We start from the raw sequence: 21,010 nt of genomic DNA, 5'->3' as shown, positions 1-21,010 counted from the left end.
AGAGGAGCAGACTGAGGGGTGTATCTATAGGGGGTGCAGAGGTCACCGTCCCCCCTGCTAGAGGGGCAGACTGAGGGGCGTATCTATAGGGGGTGCAGAGGTCACCGTCCCCCCAGCTAGAGGGGCAGACTGAGGGGCGTATCTATAGGGGGTGCAGAGGGCACCGTCCCCCCAGCTAGAGGAGCAGACTGAGGGACGTATCTATAGGGGGTGCAGAGGTCACCGTCCCCCCAGCTAGAGGAGCAGACTGAGGGACGTATCTATAGGGGGTGCAGAGGTCACCGTCCCCCCAGCTAGAGGGGCAGACTGAGGGGCGTATCTATAGGGGGTACAGAGGTCACCGTCCCCCCAGCTAGAGGAGCAGACTGAGGGGTGTATCTATAGGGGGTGCAGAAGTCACCGTCCCCCCAGCTAGAGGAGCAGACTGAGGGACGTATCTATAGGGGGTGCAGAGGTCACCGTCCCCCCAGCTAGAGGGGCAGACTGAGGGACGTATCTATAGGGGGTGCAGAGGTCACCGTCCCCCCAGCTAGAGGAGCAGACTGAGGGATGTATCTATAGGGGGTGCAGAGGTCACCGTCCCCCCAGCTAGAAGAGCAGACTGAGGGGTGTATCTATAGGGGGTGCAGAGGTCACCGTCCCCCCAGCTAGAGGGGCAGACTGAGGGACGTATCTATAGGGGGTGCAGAGGTCACCGTCCCCCCAGCTAGAGGAGCAGACTGAGGGACGTATCTATAGGGGGTGCAGAGGTCACCGTCCCCCCAGCTAGAGGAGCAGACTGAGGGACGTATCTATAGGGGGTGCAGAGGTCACCGTCCCCCCCGCTAGAGGGGCAGACTGAGGGGTGTATCTATAGGGGGTGCAGAGGTCACCGTCCCCCCAGCTAGAGGGGCAGACTGAGGGACGTATCTATAGGGGGTGCAGAGGTCACCGTCCCCCCAGCTAGAGGGGCAGACTGAGGGGCATATCTATAGGGGGTGCAGAGGTCACCGTCCCCCCAGCTAGAGGAGCAGACTGAGGGACGTATCTATAGGGGGTGCAGAGGTCACCGTCCCCCCAGCTAGAGGGGCAGACTGAGGGGCGTATCTGTAGGGGGTGCAGAGGTCACCGTCCCCCCAGCTAGAGGAGCAGACTGAGGGACGTATCTATAGGGGGTGCAGAGGTCACCGTCCCCCCAGCTAGAGGAGCAGACTGAGGGACGTATCTATAGGGGGTGCAGAGGTCACCGTCCCCCCAGCTAGAGGGGCAGACTGAGGGGCGTATCTATAGGGGGTGCAGAGGTCACCGTCCCCCCAGCTAGAGGGGCAGACTGAGGGGCGTATCTATAGGGGGTGCAGAGGGCACCGTCCCCCCAGCTAGAGGAGCAGACTGAGGGGCGTATCTATAGGGGGTGCAGAGGTCACCGTCCCCCCAGCTAGAGGAGCAGACTGAGGGACGTATCTATAGGGGGTGCAGAGGTCACCGTCCCCCCAGCTAGAGGGGCAGACTGAGGGGCGTATCTATAGGGGGTGCAGAGGTCACCGTCCCCCCAGCTAGAGGAGCAGACTGAGGGGTGTATCTATAGGGGGTGCAGAGGTCACCGTCCCCCCAGCTAGAGGGGCAGACTGAGGGGCGTATCTATAGGGGGTGCAGAGGTCACCGTCCCCCCAGCTAGAGGGGCAGACTGAGGGGCGTATCTATAGGGGGTGCAGAGGGCACCGTCCCCCCAGCTAGAGGAGCAGACTGAGGGACGTATCTATAGGGGGTGCAGAGGTCACCGTCCCCCCAGCTAGAGGAGCAGACTGAGGGACGTATCTATAGGGGGTGCAGAGGTCACCGTCCCCCCAGCTAGAGGGGCAGACTGAGGGGCGTATCTATAGGGGGTGCAGAGGTCACCGTCCCCCCAGCTAGAGGAGCAGACTGAGGGGTGTATCTATAGGGGGTGCAGAAGTCACCGTCCCCCCAGCTAGAGGAGCAGACTGAGGGACGTATCTATAGGGGGTGCAGAGGTCACCGTCCCCCCAGCTAGAGGGGCAGACTGAGGGACGTATCTATAGGGGGTGCAGAGGTCACCGTCCCCCCAGCTAGAGGAGCAGACTGAGGGATGTATCTATAGGGGGTGCAGAGGTCACCGTCCCCCCAGCTAGAGGAGCAGACTGAGGGGTGTATCTATAGGGGGTGCAGAGGTCACCGTCCCCCCAGCTAGAGGGGCAGACTGAGGGACGTATCTATAGGGGGTGCAGAGGTCACCGTCCCCCCAGCTAGAGGAGCAGACTGAGGGACGTATCTATAGGGGGTGCAGAGGTCACCGTCCCCCCAGCTAGAGGAGCAGACTGAGGGACGTATCTATAGGGGGTGCAGAGGTCACCGTCCCCCCCGCTAGAGGGGCAGACTGAGGGGTGTATCTATAGGGGGTGCAGAGGTCACCGTCCCCCCAGCTAGAGGGGCAGACTGAGGGACGTATCTATAGGGGGTGCAGAGGTCACCGTCCCCCCAGCTAGAGGGGCAGACTGAGGGACGTATCTATAGGGGGTGCAGAGGTCACCGTCCCCCCAGCTAGAGGAGCAGACTGAGGGATGTATCTATAGGGGGTGCAGAGGTCACCGTCCCCCCAGCTAGAGGAGCAGACTGAGGGGTGTATCTATAGGGGGTGCAGAGGTCACCGTCCCCCCAGCTAGAGGGGCAGACTGAGGGACGTATCTATAGGGGGTGCAGAGGTCACCGTCCCCCCAGCTAGAGGAGCAGACTGAGGGACGTATCTATAGGGGGTGCAGAGGTCACCGTCCCCCCAGCTAGAGGAGCAGACTGAGGGACGTATCTATAGGGGGTGCAGAGGTCACCGTCCCCCCCGCTAGAGGGGCAGACTGAGGGGTGTATCTATAGGGGGTGCAGAGGTCACCGTCCCCCCAGCTAGAGGGGCAGACTGAGGGACGTATCTATAGGGGGTGCAGAGGTCACCGTCCCCCCAGCTAGAGGGGCAGACTGAGGGACGTATCTATAGGGGGTGCAGAGGTCACCGTCCCCCCAGCTAGAGGGGCAGACTGAGGGGCGTATCTATAGGGGGTGCAGAGGTCACCGTCCCCCCAGCTAGAGGAGCAGACTGAGGGACGTATCTATAGGGGGTGCAGAGGTCACCGTCCCCCCAGCTAGAGGGGCAGACTGAGGGGCGTATCTATAGGGGGTGCAGAGGTCACCGTCCCCCCAGCTACAGGAGCAGACTGAGGGACGTATCTATAGGGGGTGCAGAGGTCACCGTCCCCCCAGCTAGAGGAGCAGACTGAGGGACGTATCTATAGGGGGTGCAGAGGTCACCGTCCCCCCAGCTAGAGGGGCAGACTGAGGGGCGTATCTATAGGGGGTGCAGAGGTCACCGTCCCCCCAGCTAGAGGAGCAGACTGAGGGGTGTATCTATAGGGGGTGCAGAAGTCACCGTCCCCCCAGCTAGAGGAGCAGACTGAGGGACGTATCTATAGGGGGTGCAGAGGTCACCGTCCCCCCAGCTAGAGGGGCAGACTGAGGGACGTATCTATAGGGGGTGCAGAGGTCACCGTCCCCCCAGCTAGAGGAGCAGACTGAGGGACGTATCTATAGGGGGTGCAGAGGTCACCGTCCCCCCAGCTAGAGGAGCAGACTGAGGGACGTATCTATAGGGGGTGCAGAGGTCACCGTCCCCCCCGCTAGAGGGGCAGACTGAGGGGTGTATCTATAGGGGGTGCAGAGGTCACCGTCCCCCCAGCTAGAGGGGCAGACTGAGGGACGTATCTATAGGGGGTGCAGAGGTCACCGTCCCCCCAGCTAGAGGGGCAGACTGAGGGACGTATCTATAGGGGGTGCAGAGGTCACCGTCCCCCCAGCTAGAGGGGCAGACTGAGGGACGTATCTATAGGGGGTGCAGAGGTCACCGTCCCCCCAGCTAGAGGAGCAGACTGAGGGACGTATCTATAGGGGGTGCAGAAGTCACCGTCCCCCCAGCTAGAGGAGCAGACTGAGGGGCGTATCTATAGGGGGTGCAGAAGTCACCGTCCCCCCAGCTAGAGGAGCAGACTGAGGGGCGTATCTATAGGGGGTGCAGATGTCACCGTCCCCCCAGCTAGAGGAGAAGACTGAGGGGCGTATCTATAGGGGGTGCAGAGGTCACCGTCCCCCCAGCTAGAGGAGCAGACAGAGGGACGTATCTATAGGGGGTGCAGAAGTCACCGTCCCCCCAGCTAGAGGAGCAGACTGAGGGACGTATCTATAGGGGGTGCAGAGGTCACCGTCCCCCCAGCTAGAGGGGCAGACTGAGGGACGTATCTATAGGGGGTGCAGAGGTCACCGTCCCCCCAGCTAGAGGAGCAGACTGAGGGACGTATCTATAGGGGGTGCAGAAGTCACCGTCCCCCCAGCTAGAGGAGCACACTGAGGGGCGTATCTATAGGGGGTGCAGAAGTCACCGTCCCCCCAGCTAGAGGAGCAGACTGAGGGGCGTATCTATAGGGGGTGCAGATGTCACCGTCCCCCCAGCTAGAGGAGAAGACTGAGGGGCGTATCTATAGGGGGTGCAGAGGTCACCGTCCCCCCAGCTAGAGGAGCAGACTGAGGGACGTATCTATAGGGGGTGCAGAGGTCACCGTCCCCCCAGCTAGAGGGGCAGACTGAGGGACGTATCTATAGGGGGTGCAGAGGTCACCGTCCCCCCAGCTAGAGGAGCAGACTGAGGGACGTATCTATAGGGGGTGCAGAAGTCACCGTCCCCCCAGCTAGAGGAGCAGACTGAGGGGCGTATCTATAGGGGGTGCAGAAGTCACCGTCCCCCCAGCTAGAGGAGCAGACTGAGGGGCGTATCTATAGGGGGTGCAGATGTCACCGTCCCCCCAGCTAGTGGAGAAGACTGAGGGGCGTATCTATAGGGGGTGCAGAGGTCACCGTCCCCCCAGCTAGAGGAGCAGACAGAGGGACGTATCTATAGGGGGTGCAGAAGTCACCGTCCCCCCAGCTAGAGGAGCAGACTGAGGGACGTATCTATAGGGGGTGCAGAGGTCACCGTCCCCCCAGCTAGAGGGCAGACTGAGGGATGTATCTATAGGGGGTGCAGAGTTTACCGTCCCCCCCAGCTAGAGGAGCAGACTGAGGGGCGTATCTATAGGGGGTGCAGAGGTCACCGTCCCCCCAGCTAGAGGAGCAGACTGAGGGACATATCTATAGGGGGTGCAGAGGTCACCGTCCCCGCAGCTAGAGGAGCAGACTGAGGGACATATCTATAGGGGGTGCAGAGGTCACCGTCCCCCCAGCTAGAGGGGCAGACTGAGGGACGTATCTATAGGGGGTGCAGAGGTCACCGTCCCCCCAGCTAGAGGGCAGACTGAGGGATGTATCTATAGGGGGTGCAGAGTTTACCGTCCCCCCCAGCTAGAGGAGCAGACTGAGGGGCGTATCTATAGGGGGTGCAGAGGTCACCGTCCCCCCAGCTAGAGGAGCAGACTGAGGGACGTATCTATAGGGGGTGCAGAGGTCACCGTCCCCCCAGCTAGAGGGGCAGACTGAGGGACGTATCTATAGGGGGTGCAGAGGTCACCGTCCCCCCAGCTAGAGGGGCAGACTGAGGGACGTATCTATAGGGGGTGCAGAGGTCACCGTCCCCCCAGCTAGAGGGGCAGACTGAGGGGCGTATCTATAGGGGGTGCAGAGGTCACCGTCCCCCCAGCTAGAGGGGCAGACTGAGGGGCGTATCTATAGGGGGTGCAGAGGTCACCGTCCCCCCAGCTAGAGGGGCAGACTGAGGGGCGTATCTATAGGGGGTGCAGAGGTCACCGTCCCCCCAGCTAGAGGAGCAGACTGAGGGACGTATCTATAGGGGGTGCAGAAGTCACCGTCCCCCCAGCTAGAGGGGCAGACTGAGGGGTGTATCTATAGGGGGTGCAGAGGTCACCGTCCCCCCAGCTAGAGGGGCAGACTGAAGGGACGTATCTATAGGGGGTGCAGAGGTCACCGTCCCCCCAGCTAGAGGGGCAGACTGAAGACGTATCTATAGGGGGTGCAGAGGAATAAAATTCCAAGTTGGATGAAAAAATGTAATTTCGCCTTTGTAGGTTTTTTTTTTTACGCTGGTCAGTATGTGGTAATGGTAACTCTTATTACACGATTACGGCGATATCAGACTTTGTAATTTTTTTATTGATTTTTTTCTAAATTCAGAAATTTGCAAAAACCATCGGTTTGTGGCGCCATGATCTGAGATCTGTAACTTTTCCATTTTTCTGTTGATGCAGCTGTGTGTCGGGGCCTTTTTTCCGCAGGATGAGATGTAGTCTGTGTTTTTGCCAGTTTGGGGTTAATATGACTTTCTGACCGCTTTGTATGGCATTTTTTTGTTGGGGGGGGGGGAGACCACAAATGGCAATTATAGTGGGTTTTTTTTTTGTTTTACCATTTTTACTGTACAGGTGAAATAATTGTGTATTTTGGTAGATCAGGCTTTCACGGACACGACCATAACAAATGTGCGCTTCTTTCTTTCTTATTTTATTTTTTATTTTTTTTATCAATTTATTTTTTTCTAAGCTTTCCGTTTGTTTTTTTTTGTTTTTTTTGTTTTTTTTAGATGGTGAGGATGATGTGGGGCCTAAATTACACCCTCATCTACCATCGTAACCCATGAACACCTATTTCGGGATGTGTTAAGGGGGTCTTGATGGACCCCAGTTCCCCAGATATAAACACTTAAATGCGGCAGTCAGGGAGAAATATCCCATGATGCACTGTTCAAGTCACCTGACCGCTGCAGTCAATCACAAGGGCTGCAGCAGTCCCAGAGGGTCATCACTCCTAGTGGAGAGCACAGAGCAGCCAGCGCTAGATACACAAGGGTGACAGCAGGTGAGTACGGCAGGTTTTATTTTAACGGGTCTCATTAAAAATTTGGCAGCGTTTGCCTTCCATAGCCTTTCTCTGTTGCTGGATAGGTTAACTGATAATCATTCAGTGAGCTCATAGTGACAGAAAAATATAAAAAGAGTTTGTAACTCATCTGTCTGTCTTTTTCTGAGCTCCTCTCAGTTGATTTATGACCTCAGACCACATCAATATTAAATGTTCCCGGGAAACAAAAAGCCTGGAAAAAAGAAGTCGTGCAAAATTTTTAAAGACCACCCAATTGCAAAAAGGTGATCAACCCCTTTAATTGTAAACAGGCGGCAAACATATAGTAGACTACGCTTAAAAGATGGAAACGTTCAAAAAGGAGTCCAAACTCAGTAAAGTCCTGTATTGTACCTGCTATATATACCCATCAGGGCACGGGGTGTACGTGGCAGGAACACGAGTCGAGATCGCTCCAAGTAGGGCAGATGCCGACTGTGTTGTACAGAGAGCACCTGCCTTCAACAGCAGCTACTGGAGCAAGTTCTGATTGCTGCTGTCAATCTCTGACAGTGACATTTAAAGGGACTCTATTGTCAGCACAGGATGACTGTTGAAACCAAGCACAGGCGGCTGGGTGCTTCATGGTGGGGCCAGTGATTTATATACCTCCTCCCATCGGCTTGTTTTCCCTCCATGTCCACCCACACTTCTTTGATTGACAGCTCTGCCTTCATAGAGCCAGAAAATGGTGGAGATAGATGGAGAACAAGCAGGTGAGAAGGTGTATATAAATGATGATTCACCAGCGCTTGCGCTCGGTTTGAACAGTCATTCTGTGCTGACAGACTCCCTTTAAGTGTCACTGTCAGAGATTGACAGCAGAACTCCCCAGAGTCCCTTTAAGTCGCATGATCCTACTTGGAGGTCTGTTCAGGTGCCTTTTGACATGCCACCCACCCTCCATCCTGTGTGAGATGGGACGACGGGTTAGGCTAAGTGCACACGTACCGGAACTCTCGCGGAAATTACCGCGAGAATTCCGGAATTCCTGTCCGCGGGAAAATCGCATTTTAAATTCCCGCGATTTTCCCGCGGAAAAACTAGCATTTTGCAAGCGTATTTAGCTTGCAAAATGCTAGCGTTTTCCAAGCGATCTGTAGCATCGCTTGGAGAACTGATTGACAGGTTGGTCACACTCGTCAAACATAGTGTTTGACGAGTGTAACCAACTTTTTACTACTGAGGCTGCCTATGCAGCATCAGTAGTAAAAGATAGAATGTAAAAAAAAATAGTGTTATTCTCACCCTCCGACGTCCCGCGCATCCGTTCCCAGTAATCCTTTGCGAAAATGCCCGCAATGACGTCCGTTCTCGCGGGATCGCGATGTCTCGCGGTAATTCGCGATGACGTCGCGCGAATGACCGCGAGACTTCGCGATCCCGCGAGAACGGACGTCATCGTGAGCATTTTCGCAAAGGATTACTGGGAACGGGAGCGTGGAGAGAGGCGGGAAGACTGCGCGGGACACCGGAGGGTGAGAATAACAATATTTTTTATTTTTAAATTCTATGTTTTACAGGGATATGGTACCCAAAGCCCGGAGGACAGTCTCCTCTCCTCCGGACCATGGGTACCATCCGCAATTGTTCTGCTTACTTTCCGCATGGTGTGCACAGCCACATGCGGGAAGTAAGCGGAACAATGCATTCCTATGGGTGCGGGATCGCCGCGATTCCGCAAATTAATGAGCACAGCATTGCGGAATCCCATAGGAATGCATGGGATGCTTATTTTTCGCGTTTTCGCGGCAAAATCGCGCGGTTAAAACCGCCGCAGAAACGCGAAAAAAACGCCACATGTGAACTCAGCCTTAACATTTCAGAATCCTGCTGAATTCCCCCATTGCCTCAATTTTGGAATAGGGTATACTGTAAGTCTGCAGTCGCTCTGTGTGACTGCAGACTTCTGAATCCTCGCATCACGCTGTGAGGAGTCTACGGCGTAAGGAGCGGGCGGTCATGTCTCCACAACGATACGATTTGCATACGTCTGGCCACAGTCAGTCTAGACTGTATCCAGCCTCATTCAATACAGTTGCATTGAGTAAGTCCACGTCTAGTTGGCATATAATTACGGTCACGTGCCCACTGCTGGCTCCGGAGGATCCTCGCAGTACTCACGCTGCGAGGAGTCACAAGTCTGCAGTCACCTAGTGTAAGGTAGACTTGTAGCCTAGGCCCGGACAACCACTCTAATCCCAGCCGGAGCCTGCGATTCTTACTAGATCTACTATTCCATTCTATAAAATAATTATTTTCACTAAAGGGTTGAAACAAAAGCGCAATAGGGTCTTATCCGGGTAAAATGTACAAATACTGAAAGTATTAAACTCACCTTCTCAAAGAGAAAATAAAGCTTGTATAGTAAGTCAGCCTGCTGCACGTCCAACGGTCCACAGCGGAACCGTACCACAGTTCAATAAGGAATAAATTCTTGGACTTAGAGTGCGCTGCCAGACAGATTCAATATCCACACAAGGTTAAAAAAGTTAACCCTTTAATCCCTACGCGTTTCGAAGCATAACGCTTCTGGGTATCAACCCCTGAAGAAGAAGCGTTATGCTTCGAAACGCGTAGGGATTAAAGGGTTAACTTTTTTAACCTTGTGTGGATATTGAATCTGTCTGGCAGCGCACTCTAAGTCCAAGAATTTATTCCTTATTGAATTCTATAAAATAAGAAATAGTGATGAGTGAAGGTGTTGGGATAAGGTGTTATCTGAGCATGCTCAGGTGCTAACCGAGTATCTTCGCCATGCTCGAATAATATGTTCCAATGTCCGCGGCTGCAGATCTCGTGGCTGTTCAACAGCAGCAACACATCTATCTAACAAACAGGAAATCCATGTATATATTAGGGCTGTCCAACAGCCACGAGACATGCAGCCGCAGGGACTGGAACATATTATTCAAGCATGGTGAAGACACTCGGTTAGCACCCGAGCATGCTCAGAATAACACCTTATCCCAGCACCTTCACTCATCATTAATACGCAATCAAATGATTACAGGTTCGAGTCCCCTATGGGGAAGAAATATAGATATACATATACAGCTCTGGCAAAAATTAAGAGACCACTGCAAAATGTTCATTTCGTCTGACTTTTCTCTTTATAGGTATATTTGAGTAAAATGTAAATTGCTCTTTTATTCTATAAACTACAAGTTTCCAAGCAGTAAATTTTGTATTTATTTTCAGAAAATGAGAAATGGTCAAAATAACAAAAAAATGCAGTGCTTGCAGACCTCAAATAATGCTAAGAAAACAAGTTCATAATCATTTAGAAACAAAAATATTAATATTTTAACTCGGGAAGAGTTCAGAAATCAATATTTTGTGGAATAACCATGATTGTTAATCACAGAGTTTCATGCGTCTTGGCTGCTTTCCACCAGCCTTTCACTCTGTTTTTGGTTGACCTTATGTCACTCCTGGTACAATAATGTAAGCAGTTCTTCTTAGTTTGATGGCTTGTGACTATCAAACTTCCTCTTGATTACATTCCAGAGGTTTTCAATGGGGTTCAGGTCTGGAGATTGGGCTGGTCCTTCATCCACACATTGATTGACCTAGCTGTGTGGCATGGAGCATTGTCCTGCTGGAAACACCAGTCCTCAGAGTTGGGGAACATTGCCTGAGCAGAAGGCATCAACTGTTTTCCAGGATAACCTTGTATGATGCTTGATTCATACGTCCTTCACAAAGATTAACCTGCCCAATTCCAGCCTTGCTGAAGCATCCCCAGATCATCACCGATCCTCCACCAAATTTCACAGTGGGTGCAAGGCACTGTGAATTGTACGCCTCTCCAGGTCTCCGTCTAACCATTAGAAGACAGGTGTTGGGCAAAGCTGAAAATTATACTCATCAGAGAAGGTTACCTTACTCCAGTCCTCTATGGTCCAATCCTTATGGTCTTTGGCAAATTTCAGCCTTGCTCTCCTTTGCTTCTCATTGAGGAAAGGCTTTTTTCTACCTTTACATGACTTGAGCCCTGCCTCTAGGAGCCTGTTACAAACTGTTCTGGCCGTGCACTTCACCCCAGCTGCCATTTGCCATTCCTTTTGTAGGTCAGTTGATGTCATCCTGCGGTTGCTGAGTGACATTCGAATAAAATGACGGTCATCCCGGTCAGTGGAGAGTCGTTTTCGCCCTCTGCTGGTCTGCAGCTTTGTTGTCCCCAATGTCTGCTGCTTGACCTTGTTGTAATGGACTGCCGTCTTAGAAATGTTAAGGATGGAGGTAACATGACGCTCACTGTATCCCTCTGCTAGTAAAGACAGAATTGAGCCCTTCTTTTCCTCACTCAAGACTTTTCATTTCAACTCCTTTGGCACGGTTAATAGTTATTTTGTCATTCCTGTTACTTTTGGGAAATTACTAGCACTTGTTTTGCCATCCAGCTTGTCCTATTGCAGCAGGATTGTGAACACCACAGCAGGGTTGTTTATACTTTCTGTCGTTCAAGCTATGTGCCCACGTTGCGTGTTAAAACGCACACTGAAAATGCACGTTTTTTTCCGCGCGATTTTGCCACGATTTTCTCAAGCACTTTCCAAGCGATTTGAAGCATCGCTTGGAAAGTGATTGACAGGTTGGTCACACTCGTCATAGTGTTTGACAAGTGTGAGCAGCTTTTTACTATTGAGGCCGCCTATGCGGCATCTATAGTAAAAGATAGAATGTTAAAAAAAATTAAAAATCGGGGTATGTTTACCTTCCGGCGTCCCGCGCTGCATTCCCAGGCCTCAGCGTTCCCAGCGATGCCTTGCGAGACCTGTGATGACGTTGGTCTCGCGTTACTATAGCGATCTCGCGAGACTACGTCATCACAAGACCTTGCCGCAAGGCATTACTGGGAACGCTTAGGCCGGGAATGCAGCGCGGGACGTCGGAAGGTAAATATACCCCGATTCTTTATTTATTTTTTTTACATGGGTATGGTACCCAGGGCCTGGAGGACAGTCTCCTCTCCTCCACACCGTGGGTACCAACCGCACATGAGACGCTTAAGTTCCCGCATGGTGGGCATAGCCACATGCGGGAAGTAAGCGATTCTCATGCATTCCTATGGCTGCGGAATCGCGGCAATTCTTTGCAATTCCGCACAAAAGAATGAGCATGCTGCAATTTTTTTCCACGATGCGATTCCGCCACGGCAAAAAGCGCAGCATTAGCACAGCATGTGCGGAATGCCATAGGAATGCATGGGGGCGTTCTGTACACGATTTCTTAAACGTTTTCGCGTCGAAAATTGCTGCAAAAACGCTTGAAAATCGCATTGTGGGCACACAGCCTTAATAAGATTTGGTTCAGGTGATCACCTAATCAGAAGCACATTAAGTAGAATGAAGTCAGAATTCAACTGACGCTGGAATGGCTGTCAGGCATGGAGAGGAGCTGATCTTTATAACACTGGGCAGTGGGCTCTTCATTTTTGCCAGAGTTGTATGTGTGTGTATATATATATATATTTTTTTTTTTTTTTTTGTAGGGGGTGTTATTTTTTTGGGGATATATCTTTGATATATAAAACATTGGTTTTGAAATAGTAGTATATCACCGGGATAACAAAAAGCCGCTCTATGAAAATATAAAAACTATAGTTGCCATTGGGAGAGGAAAAAAAAAATCCTGAAATGTCAAAATTGCACCACACAAAAAAAGCAATAGAAATACATTAATATAAGTCCCCGAAAACGGCCCAAATCCAGACGTCACGGGACAAAGCCCCCGACAGAACGATGCCGCCGACACCGGCCACACGAAGCAACGGTTCTTTACGCTCCCACCACATGGGAAGGCCCAGCAGCCGGCCGCCCAGCAATGGGACACTCTCTCTTTAAGACCCTTTCTTTTTCACTCTCCTGTCTCTCTCTTTTTTATTGGTCTACTCTTCCTTTTTTTTTTTCTCCGCCTCCCTTTATGGCCGCCCAGGGTTTCCCGCCCAATATCACAGGGGCACCTAGTTCCCCACAACCACACTAGCTCCGGGAATTTGCGCCAATCACGGACCAGCTCTTTCCTTTGTTACAAAGGTCCCGCCCATCTTTATGTATCCCGCTTTGCTATAGAGTGCCTGTTGGCGATCACGGAAAGCAATGTGGAATCTTATTAGCTAGCGAACAAGTCAGTCATGTGGTTACCCCGCCCACTGTATAACTGATGACCAATCGGCCTTTACAGTCGTAGAGTCGCTCGCAGCAATTGGGTAACGTTGATCAGCGGGTTAGGTTGCACACTCAGTATATGTAGCCGGCAGCTGAGCACGCCGTTGCTTGAGCCGACGCGGTGTGAAGATAAACCGAGGCTGCATCGGAGCGCAGAGCCCGCCCCAAGCCGGACCGTCAGCAGGTGAGCCCGCGCCGGGTGCTTTACGTTCCCCTTAGCAGCAGGAGCGATTTGCCGTTCCCGCCTCTTAAAGCCGGGCCGCATCCTCTTTCTCCTTGAATGTCCCGGCCTACGCCATTACCCCCGGCGCGCCTCGCCGTGAGTTGTACGGCGGCTTCTTCGTATTCCTTGCAGTTTCGGCTTTTTGCGTCGCTCGTCAAATTATCAGCTCCGTTCGCGTCTCCCGAGGCGTCAGCCGAGATGGCTGATAACGGAGAACAATAGCCTTTACGGGAAGTGGCCGGGTCCCAATCAATCCCTCCGCGTGTCTCGTGTCGTCCGCTGCCCGCCCGCCGCAGGCGCTGTGTGCTGTGAATGGTTTCTCCCACTCCCCCATTTTGTGGGAGAGTTTGGTACAGGCCAGGTATAACGCTGCCGTACGGTGGCCCACTTGGCTCATGCAGTGACACTTTATTGGTCCTTGTTCACATCTCATTTGGCTTTTCCTCTTTACTGTTTTGGGATCAAAGCAAAAAAAAAGTGAAAATTTTTGTAAGTACCTGATCAGGGGTCTGGCAGGCACCCCTAACCATTAGAGGGTTAATTAGAGGGGCATTCTTAATTTTGGAAGTTAACCCCTTATCCCATGAATAGGAGCCGACAGTTAAGACCTCATACCGTTCCCATGCGAATGAAGCAGAGGCCATCAGGCGCACTGCCACTCCGTTCGTTCTTGGACCGGTCAACCGCATCGTTCGTTTTGGTGGTCTGATTAAGAATGAATGGAGTGTGGCCGACCTCTGCGGGACTCGGTGTGAGACCCCCCCCCCCAGCAATCAGTAAGTTATTTATTCCCTATTCTTTGAGAATACCCCTTGAGTTATTCTCAAGATGGGCAACATACTGGTTACTGGGGGTCCGACAATCAATAGTCGAGGTCTAACAAGCGCCCCGCCTCTCCATTCACGATGAGGCGCCACAGAATAATTCTTCAGATCGCTGGCAGCCAGACCTCCTTCCCTGTGATCAGTAGGCTACTCCCTATAGCACCTGTCACCTCTATATTTGGCTACGTTCTCACTGAGGTTTTGGTTCCTGATTATATGCTGACGTAACTGGAAAAAAAAAAATGTGGACCCCCCCCCAGCCAGATATTACACTGATCTAAGGTTAAAAGGAATCTGTCACCCTTTTGGCTTTGCAGCTGCTGGCATAGACATCGGGGGCTTATCTACAGCATTCTGTAATGCTGTAGATAAGCCTCCGATGTAACCTGAAAGAGAAGAAAAACACGTTATATTATACTCACCGAGGTGGGGGGTCCGGTCCAATGGGTGTTGCCGTCCCGTCCTGCACCTCCCTTCTTCATGCGATGACGTCCTCTTCTCCCGTCCTGTAATGGCTCGGCGCAGGCGCACTGCTCTGCCCTGTTGAGGGCAGAGCAGAGTCCTGCAGTGCGCAGTTGTCGGGAGAGGTCTGGCGCCTGCGCACTGCAGAATTCTGCTCTGCCCTCAACAGGGCAGAGCAGTGCGCCTGCGCCGGAGCCATTACAGGACGGGAGAAGAGGATGTCATCGCATAAAAAGGGTGACAGATCCCGAATCCGTCCCAAGTCATCTCTCTGGGTGCACAGTTCACGGGAAGCTGAATGCTATGATTCCTTCATATCTGCGATCCAGTGTTATTCCAGAGAAATCCATGGTTTTCTCAATAAGTAGATGAGAGATTAATATTGTAACTTATTTCATAATTCAATAGTTCACGTGAAAATAAGAAACGTAATAAATCTTATGAAAGAAATCTGCCTCTTTCGCCTCCCGGACTGTCTGTTCTCTGTCTGTTCTTTCTCGAAATTCTCAATTAATGGGTAAAATGTGTTTTTAGAGGGGTTGTGCAGTCACTCTGCGTGACTGCAGACTTGTGAATCCTGCTGAGGGTTTGCCGGTGTTGGGATCAGGGACCACTGTCAAGTGACCAAGTGTGAGATGCGCGTGCTCCTGGCCAGAATGCGAATAGGCTTTTTCCGGTCTTTATTGCTCAAGTCCTGAAACGGACTGCTCTGTTGCGGCCAGGAGTTTGCGTATCACATACATGTCGTGCTCTACACGTTGGGGCACGCTACATGCAATCTGTAGAGCAGTAATCACACCGCCATTAAGTGGTTCTGGTCACATCGTCTTTCATCTGTCGGGCGCTTCTGATATGGGCACCTGAAGATGGATGCGTTTTATTAGATTGGTGTCACCCAGGTGTTGGGAGAGTATAGAAGGATCATACATGTCTCGTGTCTGTGATGGGAGGACAGCTGTGCTGGCTGTATGGCCACTATGGTCTATGATTTGGGATTCGGTCTGTTCTGCTAATTGTATTGGGGAATTTGCTTGGCCTTTCTTTCCCGTGACCATAAACCGCTATAGTAGACCAGTCTGCCCTGATTTTCATGTGCTCATCCTGCATTGATGCCACTTTTTTGGCAATAGTAATACTGCATGCAGCACCATTCTCATCAAAACCTCAGCGTAACCCTGGTAGACCCTACTATAAGTCTGGATGGGTCGTACCGGGACTCGGCAGAGTCCTGGCTTTCATAGTGCCATATGCTGACGGCTGTAGTCACATCTCTCTTGTGGCACTGTCGGATCTTTGCCGTGCAACATGATGGTCCCATATGTATTAATCATACAACTAGTCGGGAAGCCGCTTGGTAGCCAGGGCTGTGGACTTGGTGAGCCAAATCTCAGACTCCAACTCCTCAACTACCATGACTCCGACTCCACCAAAATGGGCTACGACTCCATAGGCCTGCAGTAGCACCATTAACTCTAGATTTAGCGCAAATGAGACTCCATTGCTAACGTGGTCCTAAGCTCAGAAAGGGGCTCTATATTGCACAACATTACCTCGCCTTAGATGGAGTCTACTAAGTGTGAATTTAGCAAATGCCCAAACAGTTTGGCGCTGTGGATGCCGACCTGTGTGCCTTTACATTGGGTCCGTCCATGCAGAGCTGTTACTAAAGGCCCCAATACGTGTTAGATACGTTGTGACCACCTGTCTTCCCGGCTCTCCCTGCCGCTGAAAATGTTGGTTGACAGAAGGAGCCAGCCTCCTGAATTTCAGGGCCGCTCCTTTTCTTCAATGGCAGATGAGCCACTGGCAAAGGAGTCCGGTAGCAACACTCTCATGGGGGAGACTCTGGACAGGTAGCGGTCGGACGATCGATCGAATGTATATAGGGGGCTTTAGGCCTCTGCTCGGGACGGGGGACAGCGACTCAATACTGAAGGTGGATTAACTGAATTGCCCTCGTGTCCTGTCCCTATGTTACCCCTGCCCGGTTACTGCCGGTTCGGTTTTCAGTTGCCTTGGACGCTCCCATGTGTAGCCGTCCTCTGTCATGGTGACTGTTTGGAGCACCGGTCTGTGTAGGACGCGGTTGCCGGGCTCTTGTGTCGAGATGATCACTTCCTCCTTCTCTCCCGGTTGTCCCTTCCTCTGTGTATGCCCAGGCAGCTCTTACTTTTGAGGTTTCCATGCTAATGTTGCATCTGCTTCTTGCACTTGCCATGAATAGTGGAGCTGCCTTTAGTAATGTGAGTACAAGTTATTTCCAGGTGCCATAAATAGCAGCAGCAGAAAATCAAGTTACAGCCGGCGCTGCTAATATCTGTCGACATGAATTTTTTTTCTTTTCTCTATTGTCCTTGCACATGAGACTGAGTCTGAGCTCTTGGCACAGTGCGAGTGGTCATTCTTGTGATAAGGTTCTCTGAAAACCTGGATTCTTGCACCTGTGTCCCCTCTCCTGTCATGTTAGTAACTACATGTACGGTATCCTCCACTCCTGAAGCATGTCGTCTTATAGATGTAGGTTCTCAAAGACACCAGCGCAGCTAGACTTAAAGGGGTTCCACCCAGGTACAGGTAGAACATAACAAATCGCACCATAGTCTCCTTCATTGGGCCCACCGACGAGTCTCCACCGCGGCGTCTAGTGTCTGACATTGCTGTATCGCTGACATCTCGTACGGTGTGCCCCCTGCGGAGCTCACTGGCCACCATGCTATCCAGGGCTATGGAGTCGATAAGTCAGACCTCTGACTCCGACCCCTCAATTTCCATGACACTGACTACACCAAAATGGGCTCCGACTCCACAGCCCTGACATTGCTATTGAATTGAGACTTGCGGATGGACCCAAGGAAGGGGAGTGAGGCACTGGGTTTTGAGCATTCTGAAACGGAACTACCAGTTTTGATAGTGTCAGTGTGCCGCTAATATGGGTGTTATGAAGAGGCGGCTCAATAGATTTTTATATTACTCTGATTTTTACAGTCTTGAGTATGGACGAAGACATGTGGACTGGACCGTCGGCATCCTAACTTGAACCCAACCCAAATGCCTGTGAGACTGAGTTCTGGGCAAGGCTAGATTCATATGTCTGTGGGTCATGGTCTAGGCCTGGAGCTGCCGCGGTCCTCCTGACCCAAACTCTGCCACTTCCTAGATTTCAGGTCAGGAGACTTGTGACCTCTTTGTGCATCACAATCTATGCTCATGACACATGTCTCTAGTCCAACAAGAAGCATGGCCACAATGACTGTGAATGTCGGCTTTGTGAAGCCTGCCTTCAAGGACTTTCAAGGGGTTGAAGACCAAATAGCTGATTGGCAGGAAAGTCTGACCCCACAGATGTAGTAGTAATAATGCCATTACCAAGGACAGGCCGTCGGCATTGAAAATCTCTAAAAAGGAGGTTTTCTCATGGTTAATCGTCAGGAGACTCTGCCTGCTGGATTCCTGATTGAAGCCAATCTGTGCCGTTACCCATGGAGCAGTGAACCTGCACCTTTCTCGTATTTTGGAGGCGACCCTCTACTTGCCTTGATGCCCCCAGTATTGGTTTTCTGAAGTGTAGGGTGCAGTAAAAATTTTCACCAGTCTTCTATAAATGTCCCTTTTGTGGGTGCTAAACGGATCACATTACAGAAACCTCGTGCTAACCTGTGATGTATAATGCAAATTGCTCCCTTTGTTGTATTTTGGCCACAATTTCATAGAGTAGTTCCTGCTGGGATGTAGCTTGGTGTGGGTGCAAGTCCCTGTGGTGCTGGACTGTTCGTCTTCTCCAGCTTTGTTTGCTATGTACATGCTTTGTTGCTTAGCAGCTGTTCTTTGGTCGCTGGGTGTGTAAGGTCTGGGCACACGAGCGTCACAGGTAGGGGAATGTCAGTCTGCATCCACCGCACAGGAGCCTGCGTCAAGGTAATGGGTGGCAGCTCTCCCGAGAGAACAGATGGGGAAAGCTCCAGTAGCAGCAGGTGCAGACTGGCGTCCATGTCCTATCGTCCAGACGTTCACTTCAGTCCGAAATTGCTCCTCTGCTTAGTAGTCGCTTTTCTGTATCTGGAAGAAGTTTTGGATTTGGAATCGCAAGACTAAAGTTCTTTATAAATTCTGGGTTGAACTTCTGCTTGTGGTCGCGGGCGGCCGGTGATGCGTTGGGCGATTTATCGCCGTCTTCCTTTGCTTTAGTTCTGATCGTAGATTGTGTATGTGCAGATGGCACAGGGACATCATCCACTTGTATCTAACTGCACCAATATCACATGCACCGAATAGTTATATAATTTTTAGGGTTTTTTTTTTTTTTCCATAGAAAATTGTAAACGTTCTGGATAATTGTGTTCAGACATATTGACAATTTTGTTTCCGGAAGTCAAAACCAATGAGTGATTTGATTTACATTGTCCTGCTCCAGTGTCCGGGCTGCCGTGGCGGGGCGGTCCCGGGCTGCCGCAGCGGGGCGTGTGTAAATCTGTTTACTTTTTTTTTTTTTTTTTATATATAAAGTAAATTGCCAATTGGAAACATTGATGTGGTCCTGAAGCTGGATGGTGACTGAACTGGGCTATATATTTTTTTTTTTTTTTGGGGGGGGGGGTTTGAGGTGCGCCATATGGTAGATAAGTAGCTAAAAGCTCAAAGATTAATAGAATGGAAGAAAGGCGGGCAGTGTAATGTGTATGCAGGACATTGACAGACCAGTCTGTTGGTGCTTCATCGTGTCAAGGCCTTTTGAATTTTGTTTGGGTTAATTTTTGTTCTTTCTCATTAGATTTCAGTTGACCAAAGAAATGGTGATGGAGAAGCCAAGTCCCCTGCTTGTCGGGCGGGAGTTTGTGAGGCAGTATTACACCCTGCTTAACCAGGCACCAGACTTCCTGCACAGGTAAGACGTCTGCACCAATATGGACGCCTCCAGGTTCCTTGTGGGGGGCGTCTCTGCTTACGTATAGCTGGACATATACGTTACATGGCTGACTGCTGAGCATGCATGATATGGTCATTGTGCTGTGCCAGTTCAGCTCTGCTACTTCACTATTGAGTATGTGTTTGATATTTGTGGATCTAGGATTGCAGAAAATCTCCACTAACTTATTCTTTTTTTTTTTTTTCAGTAAATATATTTATTGAAGTTTTTTTTTTTTTTTTTTTTTAAACAGTAAAAGCAGTACAGAGAGCCATTTACCATGTCCAAGGCTAAACATTAAATCTCTGTAAAAGCAGCACACTTATAGCCAAACAAGGACTCTGGCATATTATAGGATACATGCTTGCTATCCTGAAAAACATCTCCAGATATGAACCTTATAAACAAAGTAAATAACCTGTAAGAAAAGCAGTTATAGAGATATAAGAAGGAAAGCAAGATAAAAAGAGAGAGTGAAGGAAGGAAAGAAAAAAAAAAAAAAAAAGGGGGGTGGAATAGGAAGAAAGGGGGGGAGGAGGGAGAGGGTTAAAGGGGACCCAATAGCATCAGTGTCCACGTATTGAGGGTTGTGAATATGTACGTAGCCAGTTCAGGAACCCCCGTGCTCTCCTTGAAGGATTGCCAGAGGAACCAGGTGCGCCCCTGTTCACATGCAACATCACCACCGCCACCATTGACTCCAGACGATGAAGTCTCTCCATTTCAGATATCCATTCCTCTGTGGAGGGAACCTCAGTGGACCTCCAATGCCGAGGAATAACCGCTCTGCAGCTGTTAAACAGAATCTTAGAATCCCCTTTTTAACCGAAGCTATCGAATTGGGAATCAGGGACAGTAGGGCAATTTGGGGGGAGGGCTCATGGTGGACCCCAGTCATCAGTTGAAAGACATCAAACACTGAGCTCCAGAAGGGTTGCAGGAGACCACAGGACCACCAAACATGAAGCATAGAGCCTGCGGCGGATCCACATCTCCAACAGGTATCCGGGGTCTCCGGGTTAATTCTATGGAGAAGTGTGGGACATCTATACCAGCGCGTCAGCAATTTATAATTCCTCTCCTTCGACTGACTGGACATTGTCATCTTGTGCGCGAGAGTGAAAATTTTTAAACTATCCGCTTCAGAAAAGGTGATCCCCAGGTCCCTCTCCCAAGCCTCCATGAAGCCGAGCGTAGTAGAGGGAAGTGAGTTCAAGACCAGGCCATAGAGCGCGAAACTACATGATAGGGACCCTCAGTAGGGAGCATCAGAGACTCAAATGGCGTTGCCACCCCTAATGGTATACTGAGAAGGAAGCTCCGCAATTGCAGAAACTCCAGCCAGGACAGCGGCGTCGCTTGACCAGGGCCCCGCAACCCCCTCACATCGGAGAGCCCCGCAAGTTTATCCCTCACCTGACCCAGTACCACCTCGTCAGGTCGCGTCCAACACAAAAACGTAGATCTATTCATTGCTGGGGGAAAGGCCGGATTGTCAAAAAGGGGACTCAATCTGCTCAATCGAGAGGTCAGGCGCAATTTCCCGTAG

The 21,010-nt window shown here is 51.2% G+C and overlaps 1 protein-coding gene across 3 annotated transcripts in view; it reads left to right on the top strand.

The window, feature by feature from the left end:
• Window positions 1–21,010, top strand: part of G3BP1 (G3BP stress granule assembly factor 1) — a 39,880-nt gene that overhangs the window by 1,523 nt on the left and 17,347 nt on the right. For 2 of the 3 annotated variants that reach the window (XM_073567927.1, XM_073567926.1), the window contains exon 2: window positions 19,327–19,440. In XM_073567927.1, the coding sequence (XP_073424028.1) occupies window positions 19,327–19,440 (114 nt within the window). Of the gene's footprint in view, window positions 1–12,951; window positions 13,234–19,326; window positions 19,441–21,010 lie in introns of those variants that run through there. The other variant, XM_073567928.1, reaches the window with a different exon arrangement.

The sequence above is a fragment of the Dendrobates tinctorius genome, unplaced genomic scaffold (assembly GCF_039654945.1).
Source record: "Dendrobates tinctorius isolate UK_male_01 unplaced genomic scaffold, ASM3965494v1 ptg000020l, whole genome shotgun sequence".
NCBI lineage: Eukaryota > Metazoa > Chordata > Amphibia > Anura > Dendrobatidae > Dendrobates > Dendrobates tinctorius.
Note: the sequence above shows the minus strand (reverse complement) of the source record. Positions and strands in the feature narration are given on the sequence as shown.